General features: G+C 40.7%; 2 protein-coding genes across 2 annotated transcripts; one reads left to right on the top strand and one right to left on the bottom strand.

Moving 5' to 3' along the window:
• On the top strand, positions 236–1,749 carry LOC107605297. The gene is made up of 2 exons (XM_016307135.2): positions 236–491; positions 581–1,749. Exons 1-2 carry the CDS (start codon positions 442–444, stop codon positions 1,041–1,043), a joined length of 513 nt encoding a protein of 170 aa, XP_016162621.1. The 5' UTR covers positions 236–441; the 3' UTR covers positions 1,044–1,749.
• On the bottom strand, positions 2,559–5,530 carry LOC107605296 (zinc transporter 5). Its single transcript, XM_016307134.2, has one exon. The coding sequence runs from the start codon at positions 5,400–5,402 to the stop codon at positions 2,778–2,780; it is 2,625 nt and encodes an 874-aa protein (XP_016162620.1). The 5' UTR covers positions 5,403–5,530; the 3' UTR covers positions 2,559–2,777.

Genomic DNA, 17,148 nt, shown 5'->3' with positions numbered 1-17,148 from the left:
TTTAGTAATTAGAGTTGTGTTAACCATAGTTAGATGTGATCATATATATAATTATATATAAACTTGTAAGTTGCGTTAATCAGTGTATGGTTAACCCATTCACTTGAATCCATAGGAAACATTTCAAGTGCACCGGGGAGTACCGGTGCACCAGTTATTTTAACCGTTGATTTCAATTAATATATATTATATATATTTTTTATAATTCAGATCAACAGTTAAAATAATTGGAGCACCGGTACTCTCGGTGCACCTGAAATGTTTCCGAATCGATATTCTGTTTTCTCCAAGTTCACTTTGCAACTATACATATTCACACACGAAGTCTCCTTTACAGAGAATCTTTATCTTTATATTTTCTCTCCTTTACAGCAACTATAATAAGTTCACTTTGCCTCACCATTGCAGATTTCTTCAGCTTTCAACAAGAGAAAGGGAAAGATGATGCCAGATAGTGAAATTCATCCAAGGAGTCAAGAATCAGTTGAAAGGTTTGTCCCTTTGTAATGTTCTTCAAGTTCATCATTTTATAATATCACAACTTTTTATGAACTTAACGTATGCATTATGTGTTTTCCAGTGAAGCAAGCTCTTACCAAGGAGTGAGTTTCCCGTCCCCATTGAACGGCGTTGTAATCTTTGTCATATCCACATTAGGTGGATACCTCCAAGTTCGATTCCAATCGAAGAACGTGTCGCCATTCGAAGAACACTACCAGATTATGTGGGCAGCTTCTATGGTGCTATCCCTTTATTCCATCATGTTGATTGGTGAATTCAATCTTGAGGTACGTAAACATAGCTTCGTTTCGATTGCGAAACGCTTCACTGTGCTTATGGGAGCTCTTGAGGCTGTGTTGCTCACTATAATCATAATGCCCTGGTTTGGGTATTTGAAGTTGGTACTTTGGAGCATTTGTTTTCTGAAAGCAACATTGGATTCCTATGAAGAAATGTGCCAATGTTTTCATCAGGTGTTTTCTCAAACCGTTGATACCATAAGAAGCTATTTTAGCAGAGAAGAAAAACGCTTGCCAGTCTAGTGTACCATTACTATTGCTAGCAACATGAGGAAACTTTAATATAACAAATTACACGTTGGTATTGGTTACTTGCACGTTGGTTTTCTAGTTGGCTTGATGTTCTTCTATTATTAGGCTATCTGTGGAGAAAGAGAAGTAGCAGCAGATTAAAGAGATGTGTTGTTTATTGTTCTGGTCTAGAACTACTAACAGTGATAAAAGGGGGTTGAGAAGGAGAGTCACTAATCAACCATCACTTCGGAGCTGGATGGGAGTAGTGTACCTTGCAAGGACTCCGACAATCAACTGAGTTTGAGATCTAAGCGATACTAGGATTAGGGTTAGAAAATATACTTGAGGAGGGGAGTTGTCCCCTAGTATTTATAGCCTTTGGTGACCAGAGATTTGAAGAAAATCTCTGTTTGATTCTGCCTTACTTTGTGGGATATGGTTCTGATTTGGGCGTATACGTCCTTAAATGGACCGTTTATGCGCGTCCTGGCCCAACGTGGAAGCTGGTTGTAACATTTATGTATAGAAATTTTGTCTAAGAGATTTTTGTTTATGTATAGGGATTGAGGGAATGGATCTGTTAATTGAAGTCTTTAGTTGAAGTCTAATTAACTATGTTAAGAATAGTTTTGTATTGTTAATTGCATATTTTTGTGTAATGGAGACAAATAGGCGGACAAGAGTTCGATAAAGGAATGGGATTGGAGAAAGAATAATTCTCTACCTACAAGCGTTTTTTTATACAAATCTTTATAAGTTATTTATATTAACGCGTTTCGAACTGTTACTGCACGCTTTCACTGCACCTCCTTCTTCTTGTTGTATGTTCTTCTTCCTCTTCCTCTTCTTCTTCTTCTTTTCTTTCGTTTCTTACTTTCTCTTTCTCTTTCTTCATTTACGTGCTTTTCTCTCTGTTTTCTTTCTTCGTTATTCTCGATTTCCATTGTTTTTTGACATCAAGAGGAGAAAGAGAAAGAGTTCTGAATTATGCATAAGGTGTACTTCAATGAATTTTGGGTGAATGTATTTCTGTAATCGTTTGGGTGTATTTCTGAAGTTTCATTATCTTCAAATTTGGCAAGAAACTCGTTTTCATAGAGAAAGAAGAAGAGTCGTTCATAATGCATAGTGAGTAGCGCGCTTTGGAAACAGGAAGTGGTTGAATAACGTGCGTTTATTTACTCTTGAATGTGGGAGTGTAATACGTGTATTTTGTTGAGCTTGTGAGACTTGTAAACTAAAAAGACTTGTATGTATAGCAGACATCTTGGAGAAAAATACTTCCCCAAATAGGTGGCTACTTGTAATTTCACAGTTGTATTACAAATCATAACTTTTAGGTATAATTAGATATTTATGTAAAACATTAAAGATACATCAAAATGACAAAATCATATCATTGTTCTAATCCAATAAGGCAGCACATCATTGCAAGGAGAAATGGTAATGAAGTGCTTCAAAAACAAGCCTGGTGGCGAACATAAAACCGATGCTATGGACTGATTTTATGAGACTTTTCCAAAGTAATAATAAGTAAACTGCCTTAAGAGTCGCAGACGATTTTCCAAGAGAAACCATGATAGATTACATTTGAGCTAAGAACTTTAACCTTTGGATGCTTAATCTCATTTTTCGTACAAATAAGACTATACAACCTAAAATATCAGTTTGACAAGCCTAGCACTTGCAAATTGGTTACATTTACACAAAAATATGTAAACCACATTCAATGTAAAATAAATACTATCTAACACATTCAACTTGCAAGGTTAAATCCTTGATTCCAGCATTATGCAATAAACGAGAAACTTGAGACTTTGCAGACACTTTGTCACTGTCTGTTGACACATGTAGATGAAGTGTCCCAACTACATCTGTGTTTGTTAAGCTCCATACGTGAAACTTTTGAATGCCAGAAACACCTTTTATCTTCAATATATCAGTTAACACATCCTTGAGTTCATGCTCATGTGCCCTCGGAACTCTCTGGAGCAAAATTTCGGCCGAATTTCTGAGTAAAGGTATTACAGAGGATACAATTAAAACCGAAATGAAAATTGAGCAGGCAGGATCAGCAACAAGCCATCCCTTGTACTTTATTAATAGGGTAGATATAACGACGCCAACACTCCCCATCGTGTCTGCAAGAACATGCAAGAATATGCCTTCCATATTGTGATCAATATGGTGATGGCTGTGCTCTCGCTGCTCCTCTGCTTTAGCATACGATTCCCATAGCTCTGAATCGCAATGTCCAGTAGAGTTCACTCCTTCACAATGAGATTTAGCAACATCAATAACATCCAAGCAGTGAACAACTGAAGCTTCATGACAATGGTGGCTAGCATGGTGATGGTCATGATTATGATGATGTTCGTGTTGATGTTCATGGCAGTTGGTGTTCTCACGATGCTGAATGCTCTGAATCCCATGACTGTCTGCATGACAGTCGCCCTTCACTGGATGATTGCAGTGATGGTGATTACCAGAATCACCATGGCATGAATTTTCTTGGCAACCACCAGAAACGTTAGTTCGCTCTTGATTGCTTCCATGTATGGCATGGTGATGTTGTTTATCATGGGAATGGTGGGAGTGATGAGTATGTAACTCTGAGTGCGAGTGCGAGTGCGAGTGCGAGTGAGAGTGAGAGTGAGAGTGAGAGCATGATCCAGACCCTCCATGGGCATGATGATGTTCCTCATGAAAAAATATCAAGCCAATCACATTGACTAAAAGCCCTCCGATAGACACAACTAACAAACTACTCGTTGATATTTCTTGAGGATCCAATATCCTCTCAAAAGACTCCACCACTATCAATGCTCCCACAAGAACAAGAAAAACAGCATTTGCATACCCCGACAGAACTTCAAACCTTCCGCGGCCATAGTAATAGTAATTATTTGCAGGTAAACGAGATATATATGAAGCATACAGCCCAATGGCCAAAGCAGCACAATCAAACAACATGTGACACGCATCCGATATCAGCCCAAGACTATTACTCATAAAACCTGCAACAAATTCCACAACCATATACCCAGTGTTGATCAAGAGAAAGAGCGCGATTTTCCGCGATTTCCTCTCGCTCAAAATATGCCTAATAGGCTTCATAATCATATCTGACAAGAACTCCGAGGACTCCTCACTAGATCCAGCAACATCATGGCGAAAAGGATCTAAGTCTCTAACAGCAATGTACAGCAATAAACCACAAAGCAACAAACCCCAAAGCGAAAGTTCGGGGAAATAGAAAAGCTGCAATAATAATATACACACAAAAGTGACCAAATACTCCCTTTGAGTGTCCTTAGAACTCACCAGCTTCTCATCATTGGTGTAGTTCTCACTCAAAATCACAGCGAACGCAACAGTATTAACCAAAGGCCAAGCCAAATCCCCAAAGGAAACACTATCTTCTTCAGATTCAAACACGAAAAAACTAACTAGAGCAGGAACAAGAAGCACAATTGTAGTGAAAAACAGAGTAATTAGCCGTACCCGTTTTTGACCTAGCTGCCTAATCGTTCCCCAATCCATCGAAATCCTTTCGTAACAACCGATAAACCCAGCCACAAATGGAAGCAGCATTGGCCAAATCGCCACACAGCTTTCGCTCGGGAGAATCATCTTCCCCAATTTGTTAGACAAAGGGAAGCACTCTTCTTTATCCCAACCAAAAGCCAGCATAAACAATCCCAAAATCAGAGTTCCGAAGCCACGCAATTTTCGCCACCGGTTCCAGTTCTGAGTCCTCCGCTCTGCAAAGAACCGCGCAGCCACGGTCCCGGTGAACTCGGCGAGGATGGTGGCGGCGGTGCCGCAGTAGCGGAGAGCCTGGAAGCGGAGGAGAAAAACAAGAGCGAGAAGGACTGATTTTGCGACAAGAAGCCTCTGCTGAGAGTGTGTTAAAGAAGAAAGCGCAAGAAGAGGCTGTTTGGGTTTGTGTTGGTTGAAAGGGTCTAAGGAATTGGAAGAAGAGAAGAAGAGAGAAGAGTGGGAGGAGAAGAGGGAGAAGGAGAGGGTTAAGAGGAAGGAGAGGAGGGAGAGGAGGAAGGAGAAGGGGAAGAGGGAGAAGGAAGGGGAGGAGCGGAGAAAAGGGAGGAGGGAGTAGAGGGAGCGGAGGGAGAGGAGGAGGAGGAAGAGGAAGGAGAGGGACGATTTGGATTTGGATGAGGATTTGAAGGAGGGGATGGTGGAGAGACGGGTTTTGGATGGGGTTGCGGTTGGGGTCGATGAGGAAGAAGTGTATGGGAACGAAGGGTAGCGTGTGGGACTGGAGCTGAAGGTGGTGGGGGAGGTGGAGCGCGGTGGAACTGAGAGGCGATGCGGTCGTTGATGATGATGGTGGTGGTGGTTGGCCATGGTGGGGAGAGGTTCAGTTCGTAAGTGGAAAGAAATGGAATAGAGTGAAAGTGATAGTGAGAGCCTGAGAGGGGACGATCTGATCGGATGCGGAGAGCTTAGTACAAACCTATACTGTAAGTAGGGTGAGCACGGTCGGTTTAGTTCGAGTTTATGGTAAAATTAAAATTGAACTGATTTTTTTTTTTTGTGACTTAAAAGAAAAATAAACAAAAATTAAGAAAGAAAAAAAAAAAAGAAACTGCTTAAGAAAGGCAGTCCCGCTGAATACTACTCTCAAACTCCTTCCAAGGCAATGGAAGCTCCATTTGGGGAGAAATAATCCTCATTGTAGTCTTTGCCATGATGTCTGCTACTGTATTTGCATCTCTCAAGATCAACCGAAGATCAACACGCCATTTCCAAGACATGATATCTCGGATTTTTAACACCAAAGGATCAGTAAACCCAGAGCAATCTTGTAAATTATTGACAATAGTAAAAGCCTCCACACAGTCTGTCTCACATATAATGTCTCTTTGTCCCGAGTCCCATGCTAAAAGAAAGCCTCTCCAAATAGCAAACAACTCTCCTTGCAAAATGCTACGACTCTCAATTGTTCCCAGACAGCCTCGTTGCCACCTTCCCTTCCAATCTCTGCTAACACAAGCAAAACCAACTCGAGCACCACTGGCAGGATAGCTAGCATCACAATTAATCTTAAAGGTACCCACTGAGGGTGGAATCCAAGAGCCACTGATGGTTGAGGGGATAGATAGTCGTTGCAACTCAAAAATATTTCGGAGCTCCTTTTCTAAGGACAAAGCCATACCAATCACCTTATCTGTGGTCCAATGCTCGTGAGGATAAAAGATCTCGTTGTTTCTCGAACACCAAATCCACCAGAGACCAAAAAAGAATCTGAAGGGGCGCTGTTTGCTATTATGTAAGAACCAACTCATCAAATACACTGGTTGACTGGAGATCCCCAAAGCTTGCCAAACCAGCTGGACTTTTGGACAATCCCAAATGCAATGTAAAACTGATTCCTGACCTGAGAAACATCATAGACAGCTATCCGTGTGCGAAATGCCCCTCCTAAAACGAAATGCAGCAGTAGGAAGAGCCTCCCGAAGACATAGCCAGGCCAAAAATTTGTGCTTTTCCGGAACATGTTGACGCCAAAGCCAAAGCCAATTACCCCTATCCTCCCAACTAAACATCTTCTTACTGAACCATAAATAACCACTATGAGCATCATAAACCTTTGAGGCCGCACCAGTCCAACACCAACCGACCTCTGAACCAGCTTGAACATCTGGGTTGTAAGAATTAATGTTGCTCTGCAGAGACTGATTCAGAGGAGAATAGATATTCTCAAGGTTCCACTGTCCAGATGACCAAAGGTCCAAGATCCTGAGATCCGAATCAGAAATGTGAACATAATCCATCTCCTGACACAGTCGCCCCTCTCTTCTCCATTTAGAAAACCAAAAGTTCTGTTCCAAATTCCCAATGCACCAACTAAAACCATCCTTTAGGATATCCCAAGCTCGACATATACTCTTCCAAACATAAGATCCACTTCCTCGAGACCGACTAAAACAATCATCCTTAGAAGAATGGTATTTTTCCGTCAACAGTTGAACCCATACTTCATGGAAACCGGGTTTTCTACCTTCGGAATAAGAACCACAAGAGTTTCCATCATCCTTGGATCCATATCCAAATCAGAGAACGCATGACGAACCATAGTCCAAACATCAAAACCAACAATCTTCCAGTATTCTTTAAAGAAGAAAGCCTGAAACCCATCAGGGCCCGGCGCCTTAAAAGAATGCATACTGAAAACAGCCGACTTAACTTCTTCCAGAGTAACTGGCGCTGTGAGGCTACAACAGGCTTCATCATTCAGGGAAGGCAGTGGCACATCACCAAGACAACCTAAGTCTACATCCTCCGACTGGCAGAATAGGCGTTTATAGAAGGATTCAACTTCCCTTCTAAGGACATCTGGGTCCGTTTCCCACACCCCATCTTGAAGAAAGAGACCATGAATCTTATTATGCTTTCTCCGCACAAGAGTCTGGACATGAAAGAACTTGGTATTTCTATCCCCAAATTTTACCCACTGCTCTCTGGATTTTTGAAACCATAGAAGTTCCTCCTGCACAAGCGTGTTATTAAACTAATTACACTGATTAAAATGTAATTAGTTTGATTTGGTTTGAATTTACGGTTTTTTTTATATGTAGCCGAATAAAACCAAATTTATTAAGAATGAATTTATTCGGTTTGGATAATTGAGTATTCGATAATCTTAAAATTTATAAAGAATGTCTTAAAAATTTAATAAGTACAATAAACATGTAACATCGATAGAAATAATCCAAACATGTTAAACACTAAATACATTAAAAACTAAATTCATTAAAATCTAAACATGTTAATAATAAATAATTATTGTCTAATAAAAAAGTCATATATATATTTTTTATTTTATTTATTTAATTAATATATGATCGAATTTGCCGGTTGGTCGGGTTCCCCACCCCCATAACCGATACTCGAACCAATCACTAACAAAGGCCATCAATTTAGTTCGGATTAGACCCGATTACCCGTTGGTTTTAGAACCAATTTAATTGGTTCGATTCGAGTTTAGACGGGTAATTGGGTACCTGCTACCCGTGCTCACCCCTAATAAGTCTGTTACAGGCTCTCTCTCTTACACGGCTAAATATGAAAAATTAATTATGATTAACATTTAATTAGACTTAATTTATAAACAAATTTAAATGTATAACATTATTTTTTATCTTAATTAAGAAGTTGTGGGTTCGAGTCTCCTATCTTTAGTAAAAAAAAATAAAAAAAAATAACAAAGGTTAAAAGTTAAATTTATTCCAAAAAATGAGATTTTATCTAAATTATTTTTGAAAATTTTTATTAATTGATCATTTAATGATTAAGAATTTATGATATTTATCTTTTATTATTGCACTCATAATTTTTAGGAGAATTGATGATGTAAGATATTAACTTTAGATAAGGTATATTTTTTTTTTTTGATTTTTCTTTTATTGCTCATGTGATACTAAACTTTTTTTTGTAATAAAATAGGCCTAGGCCCAAGAAAGAAAATATAATCTACACTCTTGAACTACATTAATAGTACGAATGGATGAGTACAACAATTTCCTGAACATCTTCTTGTAATAGCGTTTCTAAATTCTTGAGAGCTATATACAGGAACCTAAATCCTAAGTCACCATCCAAGCTCTTCCTTGCCAACCAATTTGCGCTTCGATTGGCTTCTCTATAAATATGGCAGAACTTAGTTCCCACGGTCTTTGTTTTATCTTAACAATTTCTCTTATTATCTCATGATGGATCTAATTAATTTCATTATTTTTTGTGATAGACCTGAGTACTTCTTCTACATCATTTTTCATGATGACTCGGGGCATACCCATATTTCAAGTCATCCGCAACCCATGGAGAATCCCAAGCATCTCCGCTTGCTCTGCGCTGCAATAACCTGTGTTAGCTTCAAATCCAACAATCCACTCTCCCAAGTAAGTACGCAACACACATCCGCATCCTGCTCTTTGTCTTTGGTTGTTAGATGTTCTATCTGTATTAAGTTTGATCCACCCCTGCGGTGGTAGTTTTCAATTTATCTGTATCTCTTTTGTTGTTGTTCTTACTATATGTGATTGTTTTTTATTTATGAGTGTTTGCTTATTTTTTGTAATGTATTCTAGTATTTAGAATTTAGGATTGTTAGATCTGGAGTATAGAGGGTTGAAAATCTCCTGACATCTCTATTTCTAGATCCACCAGCAAGTAGTTAAAAAGACATATGCCCATTTACATTGAAAGTCCTTCCCATATCTGTTGCTCATATTATTAACCATCTAATCCTCTAATTCTAATCCAAAAAAGTTCCGGGATTTAGCATTTGTATCCACACTCTTGTTGTCTTAAGGTAGTCTCTTAATGCATGTATTGTTGTCTCAGTTTATTCTGGGTAATTATGACACGAATCACCCATATTCATCATTCTAGCCCTTCTACTTGTCCGTAAAAAGTCTGTTGTGTGCCATTTGCCATGCAAACCCTTTATTCTTTCTTGTCATTTCCATTTTCAAAGTTTTTGCCACAGGATATGCTTTTTGTTTATTATCCCAGCTAGAATCTTATAGGCACTAGCTACTGTAAATTCTTCATCAACACTATGATTCCAACAGAAATTATCTTGTCCTTGATACTACTTTATTTTTTATATTATTACTGATTTTTGTTTATATCTGGGCCTATATAACATAAGTCCAACCCACTTTATTTTTTTCATAAAAAATTAGGTTCATGGCTTGCAAATATTTCAATATACACATTTTTTAATCCAATATCATTCAATTCTACTAAAGTTCTTACTAACTTAAATATTGTATTTTTTTGCAGGTATTTTTATTACTGTCCAAACGAAAACGTTAGACAAATCATCATATCAATGAATAAGTCAAAATTCTCACTCAAAAATGTCTGAACTTCACATCCAAATCCAAATACACCTTGATTTTAGGTAATAAGCGGGAATAATTTTTTACTATTTCTGTTATTGATTTTCTTTTTCTTATTGATGCTCATTTTATTTATTATTTCTGTTATTAGTTTTTGTCTTGTCAACAGAATGAACTTAAAGATATTAATTTAAGAAGCAACGAAGAAGACAACACTTTCGAGGCTACAAGACTTCAATAACCCTTCGCAACAAGGAAGCAACCAACAATAATAGCTGCCAACCTATATCTACTGACTGGCGAGTTCTTGTTCATTTTCTTTTCATTGTTGAATCATTTAAATTTTGTGATTATGAATTTTTGTTTAGATGAATTAGTTATCAAGTTGTTCCTAGTTTCTTGTTCTAGTGATCTTGTGTGTATTCTTATATATTTTCTTTTGAAAATTAAAAGAGCTCAACACACTAAGGTGGAGCATATAGGGTCAAACATAAACTAGAAGACAGACAACTCCCTAAAAATCCTAACCCAAATATCCAACATCCCCATGTCATCTCCGGCATAGCCATCAACAACCCTAGGGACGCTTGCCTCTCCACTCGTCACAACTTAGGGCGGCCATTGTGATGATCTCTTCTACGCCTTTACCTTCATTCTGAAAGAGCCTCCGATTTCGTTCAAGCCAAATGTGCCAAATGATCGCGCAGAAACATCTCAGGTGCTGCTTTCGGTCCTCCTTTCTCCGCGGCTCATCTGTCCAACTTAGAAAATGGTCCTTTAATAACTCCAGGAAAGCCCATGGCCGGCCAAACGCAGATATCCATGCACTCCACACCTGCCAAGCAAAATCACAGCCAAGGAACAAGTGGTGGATCAGCTCATCCTCCTTATTACATAAGACACAACGCTTATCGTCCTGGTCAATAACCCCGAGCCGGCTTAGCGGTTCCTTTGTATTCACCTTGCCTACCAGGACAAACCAAACAAACAGCTCCACTCTTGGTGGGGCCAACCCTTTCCATATGGTCTTCGTGAAACTGTAACTGGTAACATCCTCTGATAGCATTCCTTCTTGTATTACCTGCACAAAGGAGTTAGTCGAAAAAATTCCAAGTCTATCATATTTTCACACGACTCTATCCTCCCTATTATTCGCTAACCTCACAGGTCTCAACACCTCATGTAACTGACTTAGGAGTTCTAACTCCCACTGGAAAAGCTCACGCCTTCATTGGAAGTTTCATACCCAGTCTAGCCCATCCCAAAACCCACAGTCCCCAATAGCCAACCCACATTGGTTTGAAATAGAGAAGAGCCTGGGGAACCGGTCTTTCAAGGAACCACAATACAACCAAACATCCTCCCAAAACCGAATCCTTCATCCGTCACCAACCTCCATCGCCAGACCTGTAATCACCTTATCCCTCAGATGCTGCTCCTTGAATTCTATATGGCATATATCCTTCCAAGGTCCCACTCTAATAGGCAAGATTTGAGGATAGTAACTCATTCAGCCTCAAGTTATTACATTAACAGACCACCTTCTTCCACAATGGGCACTCTTCCTTCGCAAAGCGCCACCACCACTTAAACAACAGTACGGTGATCCGAACCATAGCATCTCCAACTTCCAGCCCTCCGAATTTTTTAGGGGCCTGCACCAACTCCCATTTCACCAACACCATGCCCTGTCTCCCATCTTCCTTGCTCCACAGAAATCTTCTTTGTAGGGAAATCAATTTCTCTACAACAGCCTTTGGCATCTTATATAGCTTTGTTTAGCACCTTAGCTTTCCAGAGGCTTAGTTTCTCCTCCACCTTATCAATGATAGGCTTCCAGGTCTTAACCAACCTTGGATTAGCTCCTAAGGGGACTCCAAGGTATTTAACAGGGAGGGTACCTTCCTTACAACCCCATAACCTACACATACGTTGTACCCACTGCTCTTCACAATTGAGTGAAATCAAGCTGGACTTGTCGAAGTTGATACTGAGCCCTGACATTAACTCAAACCAGCGCAGCAGCCGCTTGTAATTCTGCATAGTCTCATCATCTGGTGGATAAAACAGGATAGTGTCGTCAGGAAATTGGAGGTGTGAGAGTTTCACCCTGTCTCGACCAACCACCAAAGGAGAGATACGACCATTCCTGACTGCCTCACCAATCATTCTATGCAGTACATCCACAACCAGCACAAACAAGAATGGAGAGAGCAGGTCCCCTTGTCTCAAGCTCCTTTCTATTTTAAACGATTTAGATGGTGACCCATTAATCAAAACTGACATCGAAGCTGTGGTCACACACTCCATAACCCATGTCCTCCACCTGCGCCCAAAACCCATCTTCTCCAGCACAATATCCACAAAACCCATCTTGACTCTATCATAAGCCTTTTGGAAATCTAACTTGATTATGGCTGCCTTCCCCTTTATCCTTTTGAGGCAATGCATCGTTTCACATGCTATGAGAGCCCCATCATGGATTCTTCTACCTTGCACAAAAGTACTCTGTGTCTCCCCTACTAGCCCAGGCATCACTGCTCTCATCCTCCTAACAAGTACCTTTGAAATGACCTTATACACACACCCAACCATACTAATAGGCTTGAGATCTTTCATCTCCTTCGCACCAGTGAACTTCGGGGCCAGCGCCACCCACATAATATTGGAATCTGCGGGTAGCCTGACTGTCTGAAAAAACCCCATAACAGCTCCCGTGAACTCCGTGCCAATCTCATCCCAGCATCGCTTAATGAAGTTCATGTTGAACCCATCACATCCCGGCGTCTTCGAGGACTCACAATCCCACACTGCCTGTCTAATTTCCTCAGCTGATGGCATCACCTCCAAAGACACTGATTCTTCCTCATCTATCCTTCCCACCAGACCATCTCTGAACCCCAGCAAAGGAGAGCTCTCCTGACGATACAGATCTTTATAAAACTCTCTAATAGCTACTTTAATTCTAGCTTAGTTCCTTATCAGTCTGCCATTGACTACCAGATTATCAATCCTATTATTCCTTCTTCTTGACGACGCTAAATTATGGAAGTTCCTTGTGTTTCTGTCCATGTCCTTAGCATGCTGAGATCGAGACATTTACTTCCAGTGGATTTCTTTTCTCACATACCATCACTCGCAGCAGGTAACTAGTGCCTTCCTTCTAGCCTCCATAGTAGCATCGTTTCACCAGAACTTACCATATCATCGACCTTTTTGATCTCTTCCTCAAACTTCAAGATCTTATTCTTCATCTCACCAAAATTGTGCTTGTGCCAGCTTCTCAACGGATCCGTTAGTTCCTTCAACTTATCTATGAATTGCAACTCCCCTAAACCTCTCCATTCCTCCTTAACCATTCGAAGGAAGCCGTCATGTATGAACCACGCGTCAAGACTCCTAAAGGGTCTAGGATCTCCCTTCATCCTCTGCTCCTCCACAATAATAAGGCAGTGGTCTGACAAGCCTCTTGACCCTCCTTGTAATCGAGTCTCAGGGAACTCTTCTAACCATTCCACACTTACCAAAGCTCTATCAAGGCAACTGCATGAACAACCTCGAAACCAAGTGAACTTGCGATCTGTAAGTGGCAAGTCCACTAAGTGCATATCCTGGCAAATTAATAGTACCTTTTCATTCCTCTGCATGCACTATCTCATTAAAATCCCCCATAAAGCAGCAGGGGACCTAGCACAGACCAGCAATGTAACTCAACTCCTCCCATACTTGGCTCTTCTCTTCTCTACTATGTGCACCATAAATCAAGAAAAAAGCACAGTTGAAGCTATTCTTCAGCAAAACACCTTCAACACATAGCCATCGTTCCCCCTTATAGCAGTTATTCATATTCAAAAACGTGTCATCCCAAATCATCAACAATCCCCCGGATGCACCGTCCGACCCTACATATTCCCACCCTGTCCCAGTACATCCACAGAACCTATTAACGTTGATTCTTGTCACAACCTGTCTCTTAGTCTCAATCAAGCCTATCATGCTCAAGTTAAATTTATATTTTAAGTCCTTCACCATTCTCATCTTATCATCACCCCGCAACCCCCTAACATTCCAAGAACAGAAAGTCATTTTGAGCTATATTTACACACCTGGTTTTTAGTTTTTGGTCTGCATCACCGCAGCTTCGCCTTTTGTTTCACCAATTTCCTCTTTTGTTCTATTTCTTCATTTTGAGCCTGAAGGATAACCATTATGTCATCTTCCTCGTTGCACAGTATGGCCCCTGATTCCAAAGCCAGCTCCAAAGTTTTTTTATTTACCAAAATTTGCTCCTCCAAGCATTGGTCACGCATACCCCCTGTTCAGACTGATCACTGTGTGCACCCCCTAACCCAACATCCCCATCAGCCATGCTCACCTCTCCCTCTTCCACAGCAACCTGACCATTTCCGACATCCCCACCATCTTTGCCTCTCACCATTTCTGACGCAGCTACAGCAGGCTCCTGGTTATCCGCCACTGCGCCTGGAGGTCTGTCTTCCACCTCATCGAAACCTGCCCCCCCAGTGCGCCTCGCACTAGATCGTCTGCCGGTTCGGGATCAGGTAGCATCGTCGCGGACCAGCCGGCTACCCAGATCGGTGCTCGCCCGTCTCTCTCCGTTCTCAACCCCATGGTAGGTGCCGCCCTCCCCCTCATGGCAGCGCCCACTAGTTTCGAAGGATCCCTGCTGCGCATACAGGATCGCCAGCGCCTTGGTGGGTTGTGGTGCGCGCTTCTCCCGACTCAGATCCAATCCAGCTTCTGATGGGGTGAGGCCCAGCCCAATAGTGTGCCCTTCCAGCCCCCTTTCATTGTTCCTGGGCCAAACCTTAGTGCAGCCCCATTTTTCCGGTTTTTGTTTTCCATACGTAGTTACCCGTTTCAGCCCATTATGCAAAGAAGGAGGTTCACAAGTAACTGTGCGATCTGATTCTCCATCATAACTGGAAGCATCTTTGCGCTCAAAATCCAGAACCGGAAGGCCTTGATTGACGCCATCAATGATTTTATTCGTTACTATTTTTGCGCAAATTCGATTTGTACTGTCGTTATTCCATTTATTTAAAAAATAATCAGAAATTACCAACCTACCCTCGTCATCTTTCCCTCCTCGGCTCACCACCATCAGCGCATCTTCATCTTGGGCGGTTCCCTTTGATGAATACAGACGCTTCTCCTGCCACTTAACTCCCTCTGTACTCGTACTTGCTCTGTTCCGATTCAATATCACACCCATTGTGGATCCACTGTCCATAAAACAATCCTTGCCCTGTAGCCCACCCATTCCATGCCCACTCTCCTTTACCAGAACATCGTATCTTCCAGCTCCAACAGCGACACGAATCCGCTCCTGGATCACTTTCATGTCGCCCGTATCAACTAGGACACGGCCTACAGTGAAATCACTGCATAACTCTGTCTCTTTCGCACACCCGACTACTGCTCCCCAATGACCTCCTATCAAGTTAAAAATGTCAACTGACCATGCATGCAACGGAACTCTGTAGCATTCTAGCCACACCCTTCTGGTATCACTACGCTCCGATTCATTCCACCTCCTCACCTTATGAAAAGTTTGCAAGAGGTCATTCAACTTAAACGTGTAAGTTTCATCGGCATTCAGGACACTATCAAAGGTCAAAAGAGCTTTATAAGCTCCCATTTCCTGAACTTGGACGACAGAAGGTAGTTTCCTCGCTATTATATTCCTCAAGGAATTAAAATCAATTGGCTTCATTGTAATCCCTACAAGTCTTCGCTGTAACCATTCCATTTATCTTGCACCACTGTAGCTTCCAGTACCTTAGTCTCATCAATCCCATGCCCGGTTTTTAAAGTTTCCTTCGTCCGTCCCTCCGTCCCAATGAGCAAGGATTCATCATCGTATCTTACCCCTTGTGGCCACTTTGCTGATGGGCCTGGTGCGTGATCTTCCTGTCGTCCTTTCTCTACTTTCGTTGGTCCCGAGGTTCTTCTGTACTTAGCCTCTCCTACAAAGAGGATCTTGCTTCTCAGCCTCAGGTGATTCATTTTCGCTATAGCTTTTGATGTCCCTCCTTTCGTCATGTATCGGATGAAGGCAAACATGTAAATTTCTTCATTTTTCCATTTTTCTGGAAAGGTATATATCATTGATGCGCCCAGTCCAGTTGAACAAGTGGAATAATTCTCTTCTCGATATTCTGGGAGATTGTCCACAAAAATGGAGAAAGACTCAAATTCCAGCCGTCGATACTCTTCCCTGTTCCAAACCCTAGGATCCTTGTCCTGTTCCTTAGACCTACCTCTCAATGTGTTTCCCACCCACATACTCGCTCTCTCTTGCTCTCTCTCTCTCTCTTTCTCTCACCCATCTCTTTTGTATTTTTCTTATAATTTTTATTTATATGGCTGAATCATTTGTTGAATTATGTTAATTCTATATAAGTATGATTTAGTGAAGTGAAGATAGGCATCGGCAGGATTGAAATGAAGGATATTATTATTTTATTGAATTGAAGATATAGTCTCTATTGGATCAAATAGAAAGTCTCACCTTTTTTAACTAAGGAACCTGTGCATATTATATAGCCTTCATGGTATATTGATAAGTTATTATGTACTTCATGTGTGGCCTTCTTTAAGACTTTTAAAACTTGGGCAAAGTATGTAATTTTTTACTGTAATAAGTGAAAAGTCAACCTTATTATGTGTTGCCTATGTTGAAAGAAAAGATAACATTTTAACAGTGTTATCTTAACTAAAATAGGCAACACTATAGTATGTTGTCATAGAAGGATCACTTAAAAATTGTTGTTTTAGGATTTCACAACAAGCGTGGGCTATATCTAAAGAAAATACAATGCTTCTTAAAGGATACAAAGTCAAGAATTCTTTTGGATGCACTATCAGAAATGTGGCAAAAATCAAGAAAATCCGTGGCGATTAAACGTTAACAACGAATACATATCCGTGGCTAACAAGAGCGATGCCTTTTCAGTTAGCCATGGTTTTCGGCCTGTTAGCCACAATTATGTGACCCGTGGAGACATTTGAATAGTCACAGTTTTTATATTATTGCCCACACTCTAAATCGTGGCTAAATGATAACAATGTAACCAACAAGTATAATTTTGTCACAATTTTTTCCGTGGCTAATATTGGCAGGCTGGGATTTTTTGCCACATTTTTCTATGGCTAAACATTGCTGGGTTATTTAGCTATGGTTTTTTCTGTGGCAAAAAAAAAAAAAACATGTACAA

This window comes from Arachis ipaensis, chromosome B06, assembly GCF_000816755.2.
Source record: "Arachis ipaensis cultivar K30076 chromosome B06, Araip1.1, whole genome shotgun sequence".
NCBI lineage: Eukaryota > Viridiplantae > Streptophyta > Magnoliopsida > Fabales > Fabaceae > Arachis > Arachis ipaensis.
This window is presented reverse-complemented; position numbering and strand designations above follow the sequence as displayed.